The sequence below is a fragment of the Pygocentrus nattereri genome, chromosome 22, assembly GCF_015220715.1.
Source record: "Pygocentrus nattereri isolate fPygNat1 chromosome 22, fPygNat1.pri, whole genome shotgun sequence".
In the NCBI taxonomy this organism is placed as follows: domain Eukaryota; kingdom Metazoa; phylum Chordata; class Actinopteri; order Characiformes; family Serrasalmidae; genus Pygocentrus; species Pygocentrus nattereri.
The window spans coordinates 7,525,193-7,541,593 of NC_051232.1; the positions used below are offsets into that span (position 1 = coordinate 7,525,193).

Here is a 16,401-nt window from a genome sequence, read left to right on the forward strand (position 1 = left end):
CGGAGATTTAAATGAAATTCAAGTGAAAGGAATGTTGTAAAAGAAGTACTCAGTGCCACCTGCTGGCAGCACAGGGCAGCAGCAACACTCGTTTAGAGCAACCCCTGCCAAGGACTCCACTTCCCAGAAAGCTCTGGGCTCATTGTATTAATGTTGCTCAGCTGGAGGAGCTCCTATTTAAAGTGCAGTGATCTTGAGGAACGTGCTGCACCTTTGTAGAGGGGTAGCTGGTAGCAGTACAAAACAGAGAGAGAATAGGTAAGAGAACAGTGTCTAAAGCAAAAAGAAAGAAGCCATAAGAGAAAATCAACAAAGCTTCCAAGTCAAAGAGGAAAAGAAAAAGGAGTGGTGACAAATCAATACATCAGAGTGAAAGAGTCTTTTCACTCCCCATTGTTTGAGTATGGCAGTTTGCAGTTTGATTCTTGGCTTAAATAATTTTAACCAACACCTCAGTATCAAGTAGAGTCAAGTCAATGTTTATTTATATGGCACTTTTTACAACAGGTGTTGTCACAAAACCGCTTTACAGAAAAATCCAGGTCTGAGCCCCCATGAGCCCCACCAATGACAACAGTGGCAAGGAAAAACTCCCTAAGAGCAGGAGAAGGAAACTTGAGAGGAACCAAGATTCAAAAAGGGAACCCATCCTCTTCTGATCAACACCAGGTAGCAAATGGCGATGGTATAAAATGGATACGTTAGTGAGTTAATAGTGCAACAACTGATATTAGCAAATTATATCGCTTACTTTGTTCAGGTTGTCCCCTCTGAGCACAATACGAGGCTTCTTCATTTCCAAACTTGATTGGAGAGAATATAAATGGGTTCCCACACCTTGCGTGTGGGAATATAAGGCATTATATTTATATCATTTAGCAGACACTCTTATACAGAGTGACTTATAAAAGTGCTTTGTTGTCTGCTCAGAGAAAGTATCTTTGCTAGTACAGTTGGTTTGGAGAGAAAGCCAGTACTGAGCTCAGATATTGCTAGGAACAAAAGTGCATGTTGGTACTTAAATAAAAAGGAAGAGTTAAACACAGTGCAATTCAACACGTTTCAATAAGTACTTATATTGGTGCTCATTTAAGTGCTGTATAAAAAGTGAGAGACCTTGCTGTATAGACAGCCAGCGGGGGCTCGTTCCATCACCTGGGTGCTGGACAGAGAAAAGTCTTGAAGCTTGTCTTCCATGTGCTTGAAGTTTGGAGGGCTCAAGGTAGTTTGAGTTTTGACCATTACCATTAGGGATGGAGGGGCTGGTCTGTTTTGTTTTACATCTGGTGAGTGCATGAGCCGTGCTGCTGCATTCTGGATGAGTTGCAGGGGCTTGGTAGCCCAAGTTGCAAAGAAAGAATGACCACGGAGTCAACGATGGCAAAGTGAGGGCCTGTAGTTGCAGGGAGCAATAGCAGCTCATTCTTGCTAAGGTTGAGCTTCAGGTGGTGAGCTGCCATCCATTAGACATGCCAAGATGAGACTGGAAATCTGAGTATCAGAAGGTGGAATGGGAAGCATTAATTGGGTGTCATCAGCTTGGCAGTGATAAGAGAAGCCATGAGAGGATATTCAATCACCCAGAGACTGAATATAGAGAAAAGAGAAGCCAGCAGTGAGCCTTGTGGGACACCAGTGGAGAGCTTGCATAGAGAGGATGTGGACCCTCTCCATGTTACCTGAAAAGCACCCCTCCAGATAGAACTTGAACCACTTCCACACAGAGCCAGGTTCCAAGGTTGGTGCGGACCGATGGAACGATTGTGGCTGACCGTGTCGGAACCTGCAGAGAGGTTAAGAAGAATGGTAAACCATGACCATTTGTGTGATCTTGCTGCCTGGAGCTTCTCAGTCAGTGCTGTGAGGGCAGTTTCTGTGGAGTTTACCAGTTTAAAGCCAGATGTTGATGCTTCCAGTTTCCCTCTGTAGAAAGATGACTTTGCAGCAGTTACTTGAAGTGAGCATTTAGAAAGGAAAGATTGGTAGGAGCAAAGATCGGAGTAAAGTTGTGATTTTCTCCACCTTCTCTCAGCCTTTCTTAGCTTCTGTCAGTTGCTGCACAGGATACCCATCAGCCAGGGGGCAGGCAGGGAGGATCTTGCTGGCCTGGAGGAGGGAGGATGGCAGATGAGTAAAGAAAGGAAGACCTCTGTCTCTGGACACAGCTATAGGAAAAAATGGAGAAGGGTAGGTAGGATGGTTAAAGCAAGAGATGAGGGTAAAGTGCAGGTTGCCCACCATGAAGGGGTAGTATGGACAAGAGTAGCATGGAGGGAGAGTGTGAAAGATAGTGGTGATCAGAGCAGTAAAAGGGGGTTACTGTGATATCCAGCACTGGACTAGATCTGCCTAAGATCAGGTCTAGAATGTTGCCTGCTCTGTGCAGCAGAGGATGCTGGTTGAGGGTGAGGTCAAAGAATGACTGCAGCTTGTCCAATGGAAGGTTGAAGTCACCTAAGAGTATGAGTGGGGTCCCATCAATGCAGAAGAGACTTCACTCGAGTCTCTGTCAAGGCCAGGACATGCAGTGAATGGAGAGATGTTGGGGTTGAAACTGCCTTCTGGACTGTGGGTTGGCAATTCCAGAGCCCACCTGCCACCCTGGTCTGCAATTGTGACTAATGTGGTGGATAGATAAGGTATTGGTATTGGGTTCCACTACATCTGTGAGATGAGCAGACAGATATTGAAACGCACATAATGGGCATGCAATCACCTCTAAAACTAAAGATTCCTAAAAGGTTCTTGGCTTGGATGCATGCTTCTGGAAAGAAACCTTCACCAGAATGGCTTTCATTTTGGCTTTTTTTGTATTAGTTTACCCAGTGGCACAATATCACTTGAAGACATTTGTTTCTTTTTTTTCAGCATGAACAAAGATCTGCCCTTTTTTAAGCCTTAAACAAATGAGTGTCTGTAAAAGCAGATTCTAATGGTGTAGTGGGCAATTTGGTAAGTCGAGAGAATTCTCGATGGGCCAGTGGATTTGGGCTGCATACTGTGAGGTAATGTATAATCTCATACACATAAGCACAAGATCACTCAAGCAAGCTATAAATGTTACATACATGTGTATATCTGTAGTATTTTAAACCAGTGCCCCCCCCCTCAAGTGGATCAGAATAAGGGACTAGGCCTTTCCAGGATGCTCAGCTTTTTGGAAAGTGGTGCAGGCTGCAATTTCAGAATGAGCCAATGTTTTTATAAAAAAAAAAAACAAGGTAAAGTGATGAGGTAAAACATATTATTGTACTTTCTTTTATTTATAAAAAAAATAAGTCCAAATAGATTGATAAATCACTGCACTGCTTCATTTTTGTTGCATTGTACCTACTGTCCCAACTTTTTTGAATTTGTGTATCATTTGTCAGTTTTCCCATTTGCCTTGTTTTAAAGATGTCTTGCCATAAACAGTTTAAGAGGCGATACTGATACCAATCCCAGTGCAGAACAATGGATGTACACAGCAGGCAGCTTATACTCACTCCAGTTACCGCTGAACTCCCAAGTCTAATTTCAGAGGTCTCAGAAAATGAAGCAGACTGAAATGAATGTGATCAGTCGTTAATCCGTGTTACTGAGCTCTACTAAAGCCTGTGTTTTAGTTATCTTTCCAATAAAAATGCAAGTTGGTGGTATATCCACTTAAGGTGTACTGGCTATTTGCTATAAGTGATGTGTAATTTTAGTTAGAAAATCAATCATTTAATACAGATTGAGTTGGCTTTAATACTCAAGTGCTAATAAATGTGGTGGACAAGTACAAGAGAATGCAATATAAATTACATTTTATTGACTGATTTTGTTTGCTACAAGCATTATGATACAACTTTCTAAATGTTATATAAATTGCATGTCTAAAATAAATGAAGAAGAAAAAGGTAAAAAGAAGCAATTCCAGCTAATATACAAATCTGGGCACCAAGCAAGTTGAGGTGTTTCAGCCACTCTGGCAGGAATTTTTTGGGCTCTATTAGACTGAAATGGTACCAAGAACAAGCTTGATCTGATTTCTGAAAGTTGCCATAATTAAATTACAGCTCATCAGCATATTGGCTAGCACATTAGCATGCGGTCATTCAGCCAACCCATCATCTAAAATATTAATACTGTGGCTAAAAATGACATGGTGTGAAAGGCCTACCAGAACAGTCTACCTGACTTGTCTTGTTTGTTAAAAAGGTGAAACGTCCTGGACAGATTAGACTTGCAGAGACCTGTAAGTCAATGTTCTGCAACATAAGGGATCAGTTTTCTGGACCTTTCCTGGAAGGCCTGAGCTCTGTACCAAATCTGCTAATTATAGTAATCAAGATTTTAAGCAAACTGTGATCAATGCAAGAGATGGGTATAAAAAGAGTCCTAATCTAGTTTTATAAATTAAGACTAAAGAGAATAGCTGATAAATGACAGCTGAGGATTCACTGTGCTTTGAATAACTTCATCACTAAGACTCGTATGATGCAGTGTTTGCCAATAAGGATAACAGCAGTGTTTTCAAGGTATGCAGAGGAAAGCATTCTAGCAAGCGCGTGCGTGCGTGCGTGCGTGCGTGGCTGGCCCGGCAGCTGTTTTCTATTTGGTTTTATTCCTGCCAAGAAAACCAGCCTATAACCATGTCCCTGCCACAGAAAGCAATGGTTAGAATAAGCATTCATTTAAAGCACAACCCCAAGTTTGGATTAGTGTATAAAGAGAAACTTATTTTAAACATGCCAGTTACAAAATGACCAGCTTGTAATACCACAGGGCATGTACTGCATTTCAAAACTGTGTAGAAAATGTTCATATTTTGCTATGAAAGTTTGCCCCAGCAGGTTTTATATTGTCTTTTAAGTATTGAAGTTAACTGTTTAATTGTTCCATAAACATTTTAAACCAGGTACAAATATAACCTATTTTAAAAGAAGTCAAAAATACATCTGCAAATACATTTTCAGTCAATTTTTAAAACGTAGGTTACATATATTCCTATTCCTAACTAATGATCAATCCTATGGTAGCACTTTACAGCACAGCAATAAGTCGGAGATTGTGGTCATATTATAGTAAATTATACTAACCTAACAATGACATTTTCTAGTTGTTAAATAAGTGAGTGAAATGTAGCAATAAGTTCACAAAATTGGTAACACTATAGTAAAAACTACTAACCTAGGAATGAGATGCTAATTTTGTAGTTATTTGCAGAAGTAAGTAGTTGCTTAAAAGTAAAACTAATTACTGTTTAAAGGTTACAAACTAATTACCATAATGTTCATTTTCTAGTTTATACAAAATAACTAATTGGTAACAATTTGTTGACGTCGTCTATTTATTTATCTTGGACTCTCAATCTCCTGATGCGCCAACTTTTAGACAGTTGCAACACTCAAGAATCCACAAGTCGGCCATCTTTTAAGCACTGAAACTTCATATTTATCCCATGAATAAGAACCTGCTGTAAAACCTCATAGCTAAAGACTATTCAGGGCACAGTTCTGAAATTGTATAAAGATGTTTCAGGGAAAACCATGAAGAGACCTGCCAGGCCCTCAGTGAGTTGGTGTGGAATAATCTTTCTTGGCATAGGTTATTGACACAGTTGTATGACCAAGGATCATCCAGTTTCCCATTAGCAAATCCTAGACCAGTGGTCAACAACTCTGGTTCTGGAGATCTACCTTCCTGTAGAGCCCAGATAAACCCACACCTGCTCAAAATTAACTTCTTTGGAAGACTTTGGTTGGATCAGATGCATCAGTGGTAGGTGAGGAGGTGCAGCATGTTGGAAGCAGATTGGAACTAAACTCTGCATGAAGGTAGATCTCCAGGACCCTGGCTTGGTGACCACTGGTCTAGACTAAAGATTTTTAAATGGGGAAATTGTTGATGTGTACCATTTAGTCCAGGAGCAGGCCTGAGCTTGAAGGAAGTAACACATGTAAAGCAAGAGAAGCAGGTCAACCAAGGATTTTAAGACAGGACAGGAATTAAAACAAATTCAGGGTGTATCTAGTCACTTTGAGGGTAAAGGCATATAGACTGACTTGTCCTTAGCTACTGTCTGAAGGTTGAACGTTCCTCCCAGGGGACAGTACGAGCTTTCTCGCTGGCAATATGGTTTGTCAGCATGAGTCGAGCCTGGACTCCAGGACCAATAGCTAGACTGGACTCGCTCTCGTAGATGTCAAAATCCAAAGGGCAGTCTTCTTCTGACCTCTTCTCAAAGTTTACAACCCACTCATACTTGCTGTACTTGGCATTATCATCTGATGAACTAGCATAGAATCCCACCCACGAGTTGTCGAAGACATTTCTCCAATTGGTGAAGGACTTCTTAATGTAGAGTCGAGCACATGCGTAGCCATCTTTGGTATAAAGTTGCAGGCACACATCGTAGCCTCGGACTCTAGTTGGAAGAACCCCATTGGCTTCGTCAAACTCTGGGCCTTTCCAGATGCTTGTGTAGTGTGTGGTGCTGAAAAGAAGGTAGTGCAAAGTCTTTTCACTCTGTAGTAGATGTATCTGAAGGCCAGGGTTTAGGGGAACCGTAGTGTCTATGGATCCAAATGTTCTTCCATTCAGTGGATACTCTTTCAAAGGTTCCTCTTTGGTACCATCTTCATAAAGACCTACATCTATGTCCATCCTGGCGATACTTTCTGGTATTCCACTCCATGTGATCCTTGCAAACCCTTTTGATGTGGACTTCAATTCTAGCTTCATCCTGTGTTGCACAAAACATTGTCTTTCATTGTCTTCAGTTGAAAGTGGGTAGTAGTTACTATTGGAGCTGTTTGTTGAGCAGAAGAGCGTTGAAAATGTATCAAACCTTTGGTCGATGTTGTAACCAGCCAGGGTCAGAAACCAGGCAAGACCTGGTGCCTTGGGATACATCATCTCTACTTTTACAACCTTTTGTTGATGATTCAAGAATTCACATGGGCTAAAGTCCAGTCTAGGGTCATCTGCATTGCATGCAATGTTCTTCCGAAGTGCTCGGATTTGGATCAGGAGTTGAGTGCTAATCTCATAGGTCTGACTTGGGTCAAAGCCGGTTCCTTGGCTTTTCTGAGTTATGTACACTTTATCGACTCTTTGTGGACTGCTGTTCTGGACTTTGATTAGAACCCTGTCTATATTTCCATATTGAGATCCCTTTGAATTATGGAAGTCCTGCATTACGTAAAATGGCAACATCCGAGCTCCTCCACAGCTGAGATCACCCAAAGAGTAATAACGACTTTCAGACCTAGAAGGTGCTCTTCCTTTAACATTTTGATCAGGCGTCTTATTTCTGTAGAGATGTAATCCATAGCTGCCCTGTCCTGGATCAAAGCTAAGCTGTATCGCCCCATTTTCATCAATAACTACAGCGTTGGCGAACCAGTGTAGGAGCAGGAGACCATGTCGTGGGAATTCTTTGACAAAGTTTGTATGTTTTTTCAGGTACTTAATGTTTTTCAGGGACTTGTTGGCACCAACACTGGTCAAGACCAGAAAGAAGGAGAAACAGAAAAGGAGTGCTGTCCTTGCCATCTTAACACCTGAGGAAAAAGAGAAGGCAACTATTTAGTTGTGGAACATCTCCATACATTTTGTATACAGATTATCTTCAACTGTGATTGTTTAACAACACTGTTGCTAGTGGTTGGTTTTTAGATGCTTAAGTGAACCTATTTTTGTAGGTTCACGGAGTGCGTTTACTTCATTTAATAATCCCATAATTGAAGAATCAGATTTAGTCAGTAATCTGATTTAATACATTTACATGCACTTGAGTAATCAGATAATGGGGAAACTCTGGGTCTATATGAGTCAGACAGTAATCAGATTTCTGCTTTTCAACCAGGGAACAGCTCCAGCCAGTGACAGCCCACCAAATGAGTGAAAACTGGTACAGGACTACTGTCGCTGGACCCCAAGTATTGGTAGTTTTACAGTTAAAAGTCCAATCACCAAGTGTATAACCAAATGTTTATTAGTCTGATAGCCTGTTGGCTGTCTGCCAGGCTGTTCACATTAGATCAACTGCTTTAACAACCTGGGCTATATTTGTCCTCTCTCCCTCGCTCTGGGGAGGCTCGACTTGGACTCTACCTGGCTCCAACCACACTCCGCCTCTCTTGCACACCTGCTGCTCATTTAAGATCATTAAGACTCTCGTTCAAACCCTTTGTTTTTCAGTTGTTGCGAAGTCTGTTTTCCTACCTGAGTTACTGAGCCTTTTTCCTTCATATTTTTCCACATTTTTTAAAACCTTGCAGTGTCTTTTTTTTTTTTTTTTTTTTTTTGTCTTGTGTCTTGTCTTTTCTTTGTGTTGACTCCTGCTGTACATATTGACAAAAGGTACTGGACTGCCCCTTAAACACTTTGCATATGCAACCTGCTTCAGCCCCTACATTACAATATTTGGTCTGTTTTGCGTCATTGATTTTATATATCTACAGTCTGTCACTGCAAACAGGCCTGTATTACTGTTACTGCTGATGGTTTTTCTTTTATTTCAGTGATGCACACAAAAGCTGCTGGTGTGATAATAGCACCCCCTTATGGGAAGAATCTACACTCTGTTAACCAGTGAGTGTGAGTTACAAGCCAGGCCAGTTCCCTGAGGTGCTTTATAAATCATTTTACTTGGAGAGAGAATTTTTTTTTTTTTTTTGCAGGCATTTTTAAATTAAATCATTTTGAAGTTAAAATATAATCCCTGAATGAAATTGAAGTCTAAAAAGTAACAATGCAACAGGACTAAATTTAATCTAGATTAACTGAAAGTAATATAGGATTAAAATGACTGCTTAAATGAAACCCTGGTTTTTAAACATTTAGAAAGTGTTGATGCAACAGGATTAACAGACAAACCTTGATTTAATCCTTGTTGAGGCAGCTTGCCCTAAGCAAAGTTAACATTTGTAACCCAGTATATCTCAAATTTTGTTCAGGTAACCAAGAAATGTCATGTCGTTTTCTATGTGAAAATAAGCAAGTTCAGGAGTCAGCAACCTAAATCTTAAAAGTAATTTTTTGTCCTTTTAGCAAAAATCTAACCACCTTTTTTATGTCTATCTTGGCTGTAAATCTGTCTCAGTAAGTGCTGTGATGGTATAGGCTGAAACATAAACAAACACAGGCTTACTTTGCTCTGCTTTAAGCTTCATCTCAGCTATAGCTGCTTTTCTCACATCTCCGGCAGGAAACTTTACCATAAAAGTAGGTCAGTTTCTTGTAAAATGTCTCATTCGATATTTATTTATTTATTTATTTATTTATTTATTTTTTTTAATGAGGCTGAAGTCGCTTCTCATTTGGCAACCTCTTGTTCAAACTTTCCCGTTCCACATTATATGGAGGCTGGGGCACCAGAATGTAACTGCGGCAGTATTTAAGGTGGACTGGGAAATTTTGAACAAGAAACGGACTTAATTTTCTTGACATTTCAGTGTTTTGACCATTTCTCATTCGCAGGTTAATTGTATCAGGAAACCGGCTGCACTGTAAAACTCACTGCACATCTTAATGAAAGAATTAACTTAACACAAATACAACAAAGTTGGAGTAACTTAATCTGAAATATTCAAATTAATTTGAATTTAATGTAGTTATTTAATTATATTGAATTAGAGTAACTTAACCTTGAGTCACAAATACTCATTTTAAGATCACCCAATAAATGGAATTAATACAATTTACTCAATTTACTTCAGTGTAAATGAGTTACTGGAGATTTGCAGTAATCCGTCTCCTCAAATCATTTGAGTGGACTTAACTCATCTGATTTTAGTGTGGAGTGAGGTATAAAGTGGTAAAATGCCCATTTGTGTCCAAATTATTCATCTTAACTTTTTTTTCCCTCTTTTTACCTTTTTTTTTTTCTCATTAGCTTGGTGGGATTGTCTGCGCTGCTATAGTAAAAGAACCTCATGCAGCGCCGAAGCCACATGTTGCCGACTGCTTTAGTTTTAACACACAATTAGTATTTGTGTTAAGTATTTATGTTTATTATATAGGAAATTTGCCATCACTTTTGTCCAGGCCAAGTGTTTCACTGTTTCCAGTGATTAGTGATATCCTGGGTGAGGGTGTTCTTGGGGACAATGTGAATTGGTGTGCCTAAAATCCCCTTCACCATGATATCACAGTGACGCACGGCCTCTCATCGCTTATTGTTTCATTGAATTGTGCAGAAGCGTGTTATTTCTAGAGGACGTTAAATTAAGAGCCAACGACTGCCCCCAAATAAATTAAGTGACCTCTGTGACCTCTTAATTTAACCCATCTGTGCAATGGAATGCCACATACACACTTGTGGGGAGTGGACAGCCCTATCCACAGCACCCGGGGAGCAGTTGGGGGTTAGGTGTCTTGCTCAAGGGCACTTCAGTCATGTACTGTCGGCTCAGGGGATCGAACCAGTGACCTTTTGGTCACAAGGCTGGTTCCCTAACCTCCAGCCCACGACTGCTCCCAGATAAATTAAGTGACCCTTATTAGACAACAGAGAAATTTCACTTCTGCATTTACCCATCCGTGCAGTTAAACACCACATAGACACACGCGAGGGGGCAGTGAGCACACTTGCCCAGAGTAGTGGGCAGCCCTATCCACAGCACCCGGGGTGCAGTTGGGGGTTAGGTGTCTTGCTCAAGGGCGTCTGTCATGTATTATCGGGTTCAGGGGATAAAACTGGCAACCTTAAGGTCACAAGGCTGGTTCCCTAACCTCCAGCACATGACTGCCCTTCTATTTACACTAAAGAAATCAATAACACATCATGTGACCAGTACACACACGTCCTTCTGTCTCATACACACATCTCCTGCAGACATTTTATGCCCCTTTATATATACACACAGCACTGCTGGGCGTATCCTGAGTTTTTTTAGGTTTTGAAGTCAGATATTCCGTTGTTTGCTTTGCTGATCCCCTGCAGCTTCATCTGAGTGACATCCTGGTACGTGCCTCAGATTCTAGGACTGGGTAAATGTCAGTCACATTATTAACCTTCTGACAGTAAACCTTTTAAGAGGTGAAGAACAGCCTGTGAGCGCAAGTAGCTCAGCTAAAGATATGACGGAGAACAAGGAGTCCAACATGGCGAGTATCTAAACATAGCGAGGATAAAAACCGCTTCTTTTCCGGGTTCTGGCAGCTTTTTATACTCACATCAGTTACTGCTGAGCTCCGTCCCAAGTTTAATTACGGAGGTCTCGGGAAATCTCATCCATGGATTTTGTCTCCCTTGAAAAACAAACTCTAAAAAAGCACAAGGTTTGTTAGCACAAGTAGTAGCCTGGAAGCAAGACTGTCTTACGCAAGCAGACTCCAGGAAGCAACGTCACATGATCAGAAAAAAACTGCAGTTAAAAAAAATCTATAGTGTTCAGAAATGAGATTCGCAGTGATTTTAAGATCTATTTAAACTCAATGTAATGTATTAAGAGACACTGGGAAGATAATTGTGAAAATAAAACGTACTCTTTTTGTAACTTTTTTTTAAAAGCTTGTACTGATTTTTCTCTTTAGAGTTTAATTTTAAAAAAACTGTCAAAAAATGCTGCCACGTTTTCATGTCTTTACCAAAACACAGAATTTTAGCCTGTGGGCGGAGTCTTATTTTAGCCACGCCCTGGCATTTTAGAGCAGGAAGTGATGCAGCATCCCTGTCCCTCATGGCCACATGGTGAACAGTTAGATCCCATTGTTTTGAAGTGAATGTGTCAAAGTCTGAATTGGTGTGGAATATTAAGAATCGTCACTAAAGAACAGATTTTCTGCAATTCAGTACTTTCTGTCTGTTTTTGATTAAAAAAATGATTTTATGTGAACAGCTGTTCAAACCTTTGTTTGGTCATGAAGTTTTTTGATGAGCTAAAATTGTCACTGAAACATTTGGTAAAGTTTCTTTTCAATGTTCTTCAGTGGTCAGGACCCCCTTGGACCCTCACAGAACAGGTGCTATTTGGGTGGTGGGTCATTCTAAGCACTGCAGTAACATTGATGTGGTGGTGTGTTAGTGTGTGTTGTGCTGGTCTGAGTGGATCAGACACAGCAGTGCTGCTGGAATTTAACATCTCTGTGTCGCTGCTGGCCTGAGAACCAAAAATACCCAGCCGACAGAGTCCTGTGGGCAGCGTCCTGTGACCACTGATGAAGGACTAGAGGGTGACCAACACACACTGTGCAGCAGCAGATGAGCTGTCGCCTCTGACTTTACATCTACAAAGTGGACTGACGAGGTAGGAGTGTCTAATAGAGTGGACAGTGAGTGGACACAGTGTTTAAAAACTCCAGCAGCACTGCTGTGTCTGATCCACTCACACCAGCGCAACACACACGAACAAACTACCACCACATCAGTGTTACTGCAGGGCTGAGAATGACCCACCACCCAAACAGTACCTGCTTTGTGAGGGTCCCTGGGGGTCCTGACCACTGAAGAACAGGGTAACAGAGTATCAGAGAAACAGATGGACTACAGTCTGTAACTGTAGAACTACATCCTGGTCAACGTTCTTTTTCTTTGTGCTTCTTTTGAGGTCTGCAGGGTGTGAAAAGCGGAGAATCTTCCACTTCTTGAGTCTCTGACATGTTGTCAAAGTTAAGTGGAGAATATCCATAAAAAACGACTCCAACAGGATCTGAAAACACTTAATGGGGAAATTTCAGCTCCGCATTTAACCCATCCGTGAAGTGAAACACCACATACACACTAGTGAGCGAGCACACACACACACACACACTGTAAAAAATGAATCAGTGGTCCAGTAGATCTTTTACAAATGTATCGTGAATTTATTTAACAGAATTGAGTTTCTTGAATTTGAGGCAATTTTTTGGGTTTGTTTTTTTAAAAATTTGGAATATAAATCTACTTTTATTCAGGAAAAACAATACATACATATTTGAATAATATTAAACCTACAGAATTTTGTGTGAATACGAAGTAATTTAAAGTTACTTTCAATTCAAAAGCATTTCCTGTGTATGCACGCGTAGCAACCTGCAGCAGCCATCTTGGAAGAGCGTGGAGGAATCCAGTTTGCAGGTGAACCTAACTAAGGTAAGAAAGCATATTATGTTTTTCAATCTAGCTACCGTAGTTTACTTGTTGAAGCGTAGTTTACGCTTGACGGCATCTCTCAGCTGGGGCGTCCACCACCGGGTTCGAGGATTACCGCCCCGACAGGCACCAACTACCTTGCGGCCACAGCTACAGTCAGCCGCTTCAACAATGGAGGAGTGGAACATGGCCCATTCTGAGCCAATGTCCCCCACCTCCCCCGATATCTGGTCAAAGTTCTGACGGAGGTGTGAGTTGAAGATCAATCTGACAGGTTCTTCTGCCAGACGTTCCCAGCAAACCCTCACTATACGTTTGGGCTTGCCTGGTCTGACCGGCATCTTCCCCCACCACCTGATCCAACTCACCACCAGGTGGTGATCAGTTGACAGCTCAGCTCCTCTCTTTACCCGAGTGTCCAAAACACATGGCCGCAAGTCCGATGACACGACTACAAAGTCAATCATTGAACTGCAGCCTAGGGTGTGCTGGGGCCATGTGCCTCTTATGGACATACTTGTGTTCAAACATGGTGTTTGTTATGGACAAACTGTGGTTTGCACAGAAGTCCAAAAACTGAACACCATTCTGGTTCAGATCAGAGATGCAATTCCTCCCAATCACACCCCTCCAGGTCTCACTGTCATTGCCCACGTGAGCATTGAAGTCCCCCAGTAGGACAATCTTTTCCAACACTTGGGTGGGATTCTATAGAAGTAGATCAGATGACGAAGCATACAAAACACATCAGTGCTGTAGAAAATTTGAGAAGATCTCTGATCAATATTTGTTTGAAAAGCATGAGCTCTTTGAATATAAGTTGAGTCTGGCCATTGCTCCTGGACTGCAGCTTCGATTCCAGCAAGAAGAAGGCTACACAAATGATAGAGCTTGCACTGAACCCTGGGAGGATATAATCAATCCAGATGAGCAGGGTTAGTTACAGGAAAAGGAAAGTACAGACTCTTATACAAACCTCAGAAACTAAAGAATACATAAAGAATGCATATGCATGTAAGGAACCATATACCTGCAGAGTTGTAAAATTCAGGTCCAGAAAGTAAAAATCCTTCCCAGGATTTTGTTCCTACAGCTTGGCTTCTCTTGTTAGATCAAACCACCAGCGGAGCTGTCCAGGCAGTTGGAACAAAATCCTGGGAAGGATTTTTACTTTCTGTACCTGAATCTTACACCTGCTGCAGCCTTGTTTTTGCGCTTTTTTTAATTAGTTTTATAATATTACTTGACAGTGATTGCAAGAGGTAGTTGGGGTTTTTGCTTACTGTTACTTTTGGAAATCAGCAGAGGTCTTGATTCCAATGTCTACTCCTGGATTTTGGAATCACTGGTAGATAGTTGGACTGTTTTTATGTAACTATTTTGCCACCTAGTGCCATTTCTGCAGATTCCAGGATTGGAAGCTGGATTAAGGTTCAAGGCTTGAATACCTCTCCTCTCCTGAAAGGCCTGTAGGCATCCAAACTAACAATTAAGTGTGTTTGAAAAATGAAATTCTTAGGTTTTAATGGAAGTTAACCCCTTGTTATGGAATGTGTAAAAAACCTTGGGCCCAGGCCTTTTTGGGGTTCATGTAAATAGACATTATTCCAAATCATTTTTGACCATTCATCAAGTCATGTCAACTCATCATGTCAAGTGTGTAGAAACAAAAACCTGACAATAACAATTTTGTTCTGACAGCGACAACACGTTGTCAGAGTGTCATTGTAAACTAGATACTATAAACATACTACGTAACATACACACTATAAACACACTATAATCAAAATGTGATTTAATGCAAATGGAAGATCAATCTTGTAACAACATTTTGGATGTATTTTTTCTTAACTAAAATACTAAAATGTAACAAAACACAGAGCAATTTTGTTTTCCTGTTTCTTTTACAGCTTTTAAATATTTTAATGTTCTGGTATGATCTACAACAGGAATGTCAAGCTGGGTTCCTTGCGAAGTAGTGGCCTGAAAACATCAGCATTCTCATATCTAATGCTCTGAAAATAGGAAAAGGATATTTACAAAGGATTAGCTTTAAAACAATGCATGGCACTGGGTAACCATAAATAGGATTTACGTTGCATAAATAAAGGGGTCCCACAAGACTCAATCCTGAGTCCAGTTTTATTTAATATATATATATATATATATATACTATATATATATATATATATATATATATATATATATATATATATATATATATATATATATATATATATATATATATATAGACTGTAGCTCACTTGTACGCAGATGACATGATTTTACAGTTTGTACAAGCAAAGATTTAGTTTACGCTGTTCTCCATGGGGCATATTACAGAAAAGTCCTATTGTTTTAACTTGAGATCTGACAGGTTATGATGAGATTTTTCATGAATTCATATTACAGAAGCAAATCTTATCTTAATTTAGGAATCTTTATCTTACAGCGTCTTTTCCTATCTCAAGTTAGGAAATCTTAACTTACTCGATTGAAGTTGACAATCAACTGTCATGTCTGTTACCTGGCAACAGCCCATACACACACACACAGCTGAAATGTAAACACTTAACCAAGTTAGTAAGTCAGACAGCTAACTTTAGAAAAAGAAAGCGTAAAGTAAAACTAAAGCATGATCAACTGAAGTTAAGAATATTCTTTCAGCACTTTGTACTGTTTATCAGAGCAGTGCCGCTCCACAGTTTCAGTTTCCATTTCCCAAACACTTTAGCCAAGTGTGCTAACATTATTGCTCCTAATAAACAGACACACATTCAGCTCCATCTCATTATTCACCACCATTACTGTAATATTTTATAATTAACATTAACACATGAAAGGTAATAAGAGGGGAAGGTGGAGATCGAGTCTGCAGTGTATGGGCTTTTAAATGCAGTTAGAAAAACCCTCAAGTCAAAGCTCCATTTTCAGTGCAGATACATCTTATGCAACTTAAAGTGAACACTGCATAAAACAAAAGAAACAGACAATTAAAACGGAAGTTAAGATGCTCTGAAGTTAAGAAAACGTTTACGATATTTTTGCAAGATCGTTCTATTATACTGTTTTCTTATCTGGAAATAAGAAAAGATTATAGACTTAAGAACTATCATTCCGGAATGGCTTCTGTCGTAACTTCAGTCTTGACTCTTTTTGCCATGACGATGAAACCAATCTCAGACTTATTAAAAGAAAATTACGGTGTCTGATCTTCAAATACTGTCCTGAGAGGACCTGCATTGAGTAAGCCACAGAGTATAAGTGCCTTGGCATTTGGCAGATGGCTCATGTTAATAAACTAGTCCGTAAGTGCAGAGGCTCAGATTCCTTTTTCAAAATCAATCCTGTCTGCC

At 40.3% G+C, this 16,401-nt stretch overlaps 1 protein-coding gene across 2 annotated transcripts; it reads right to left on the reverse strand.

The window, feature by feature from the left end:
• Nucleotides 1-589: 589 nt before the first annotated feature.
• Nucleotides 590-11,286, reverse strand: LOC108441696. 2 transcript variants are annotated; one of them, XM_037532623.1, is made up of 3 exons: nt 11,149-11,286; nt 6,030-7,529; nt 590-2,106 (listed from the first exon to the last, which is right to left on the reverse strand). In XM_037532623.1, the coding sequence occupies exon 2, from the start codon at nt 7,519-7,521 to the stop codon at nt 6,040-6,042; it is 1,482 nt and encodes a 493-aa protein (XP_037388520.1). In that variant the 5' UTR covers nt 7,522-7,529; nt 11,149-11,286; the 3' UTR covers nt 590-2,106; nt 6,030-6,039. The 2 variants fall into 2 exon arrangements, with proteins under 2 accessions (XP_037388520.1, XP_017576852.1); XM_017721363.2 differs by lacking the exon at nt 590-2,106 and having other exon boundaries at nt 3,772-7,529.
• Nucleotides 11,287-16,401: the final 5,115 nt, after the last annotated feature.

Excerpts from the sequence above, each read along its gene's own strand:
- LOC108441696 (XM_037532623.1), bottom strand. The coding sequence starts at position 7,521 with ATGGCAAGGACAGCACTCCTTTTCTGTTTCTCCTTCTTTCTGGTCTTG.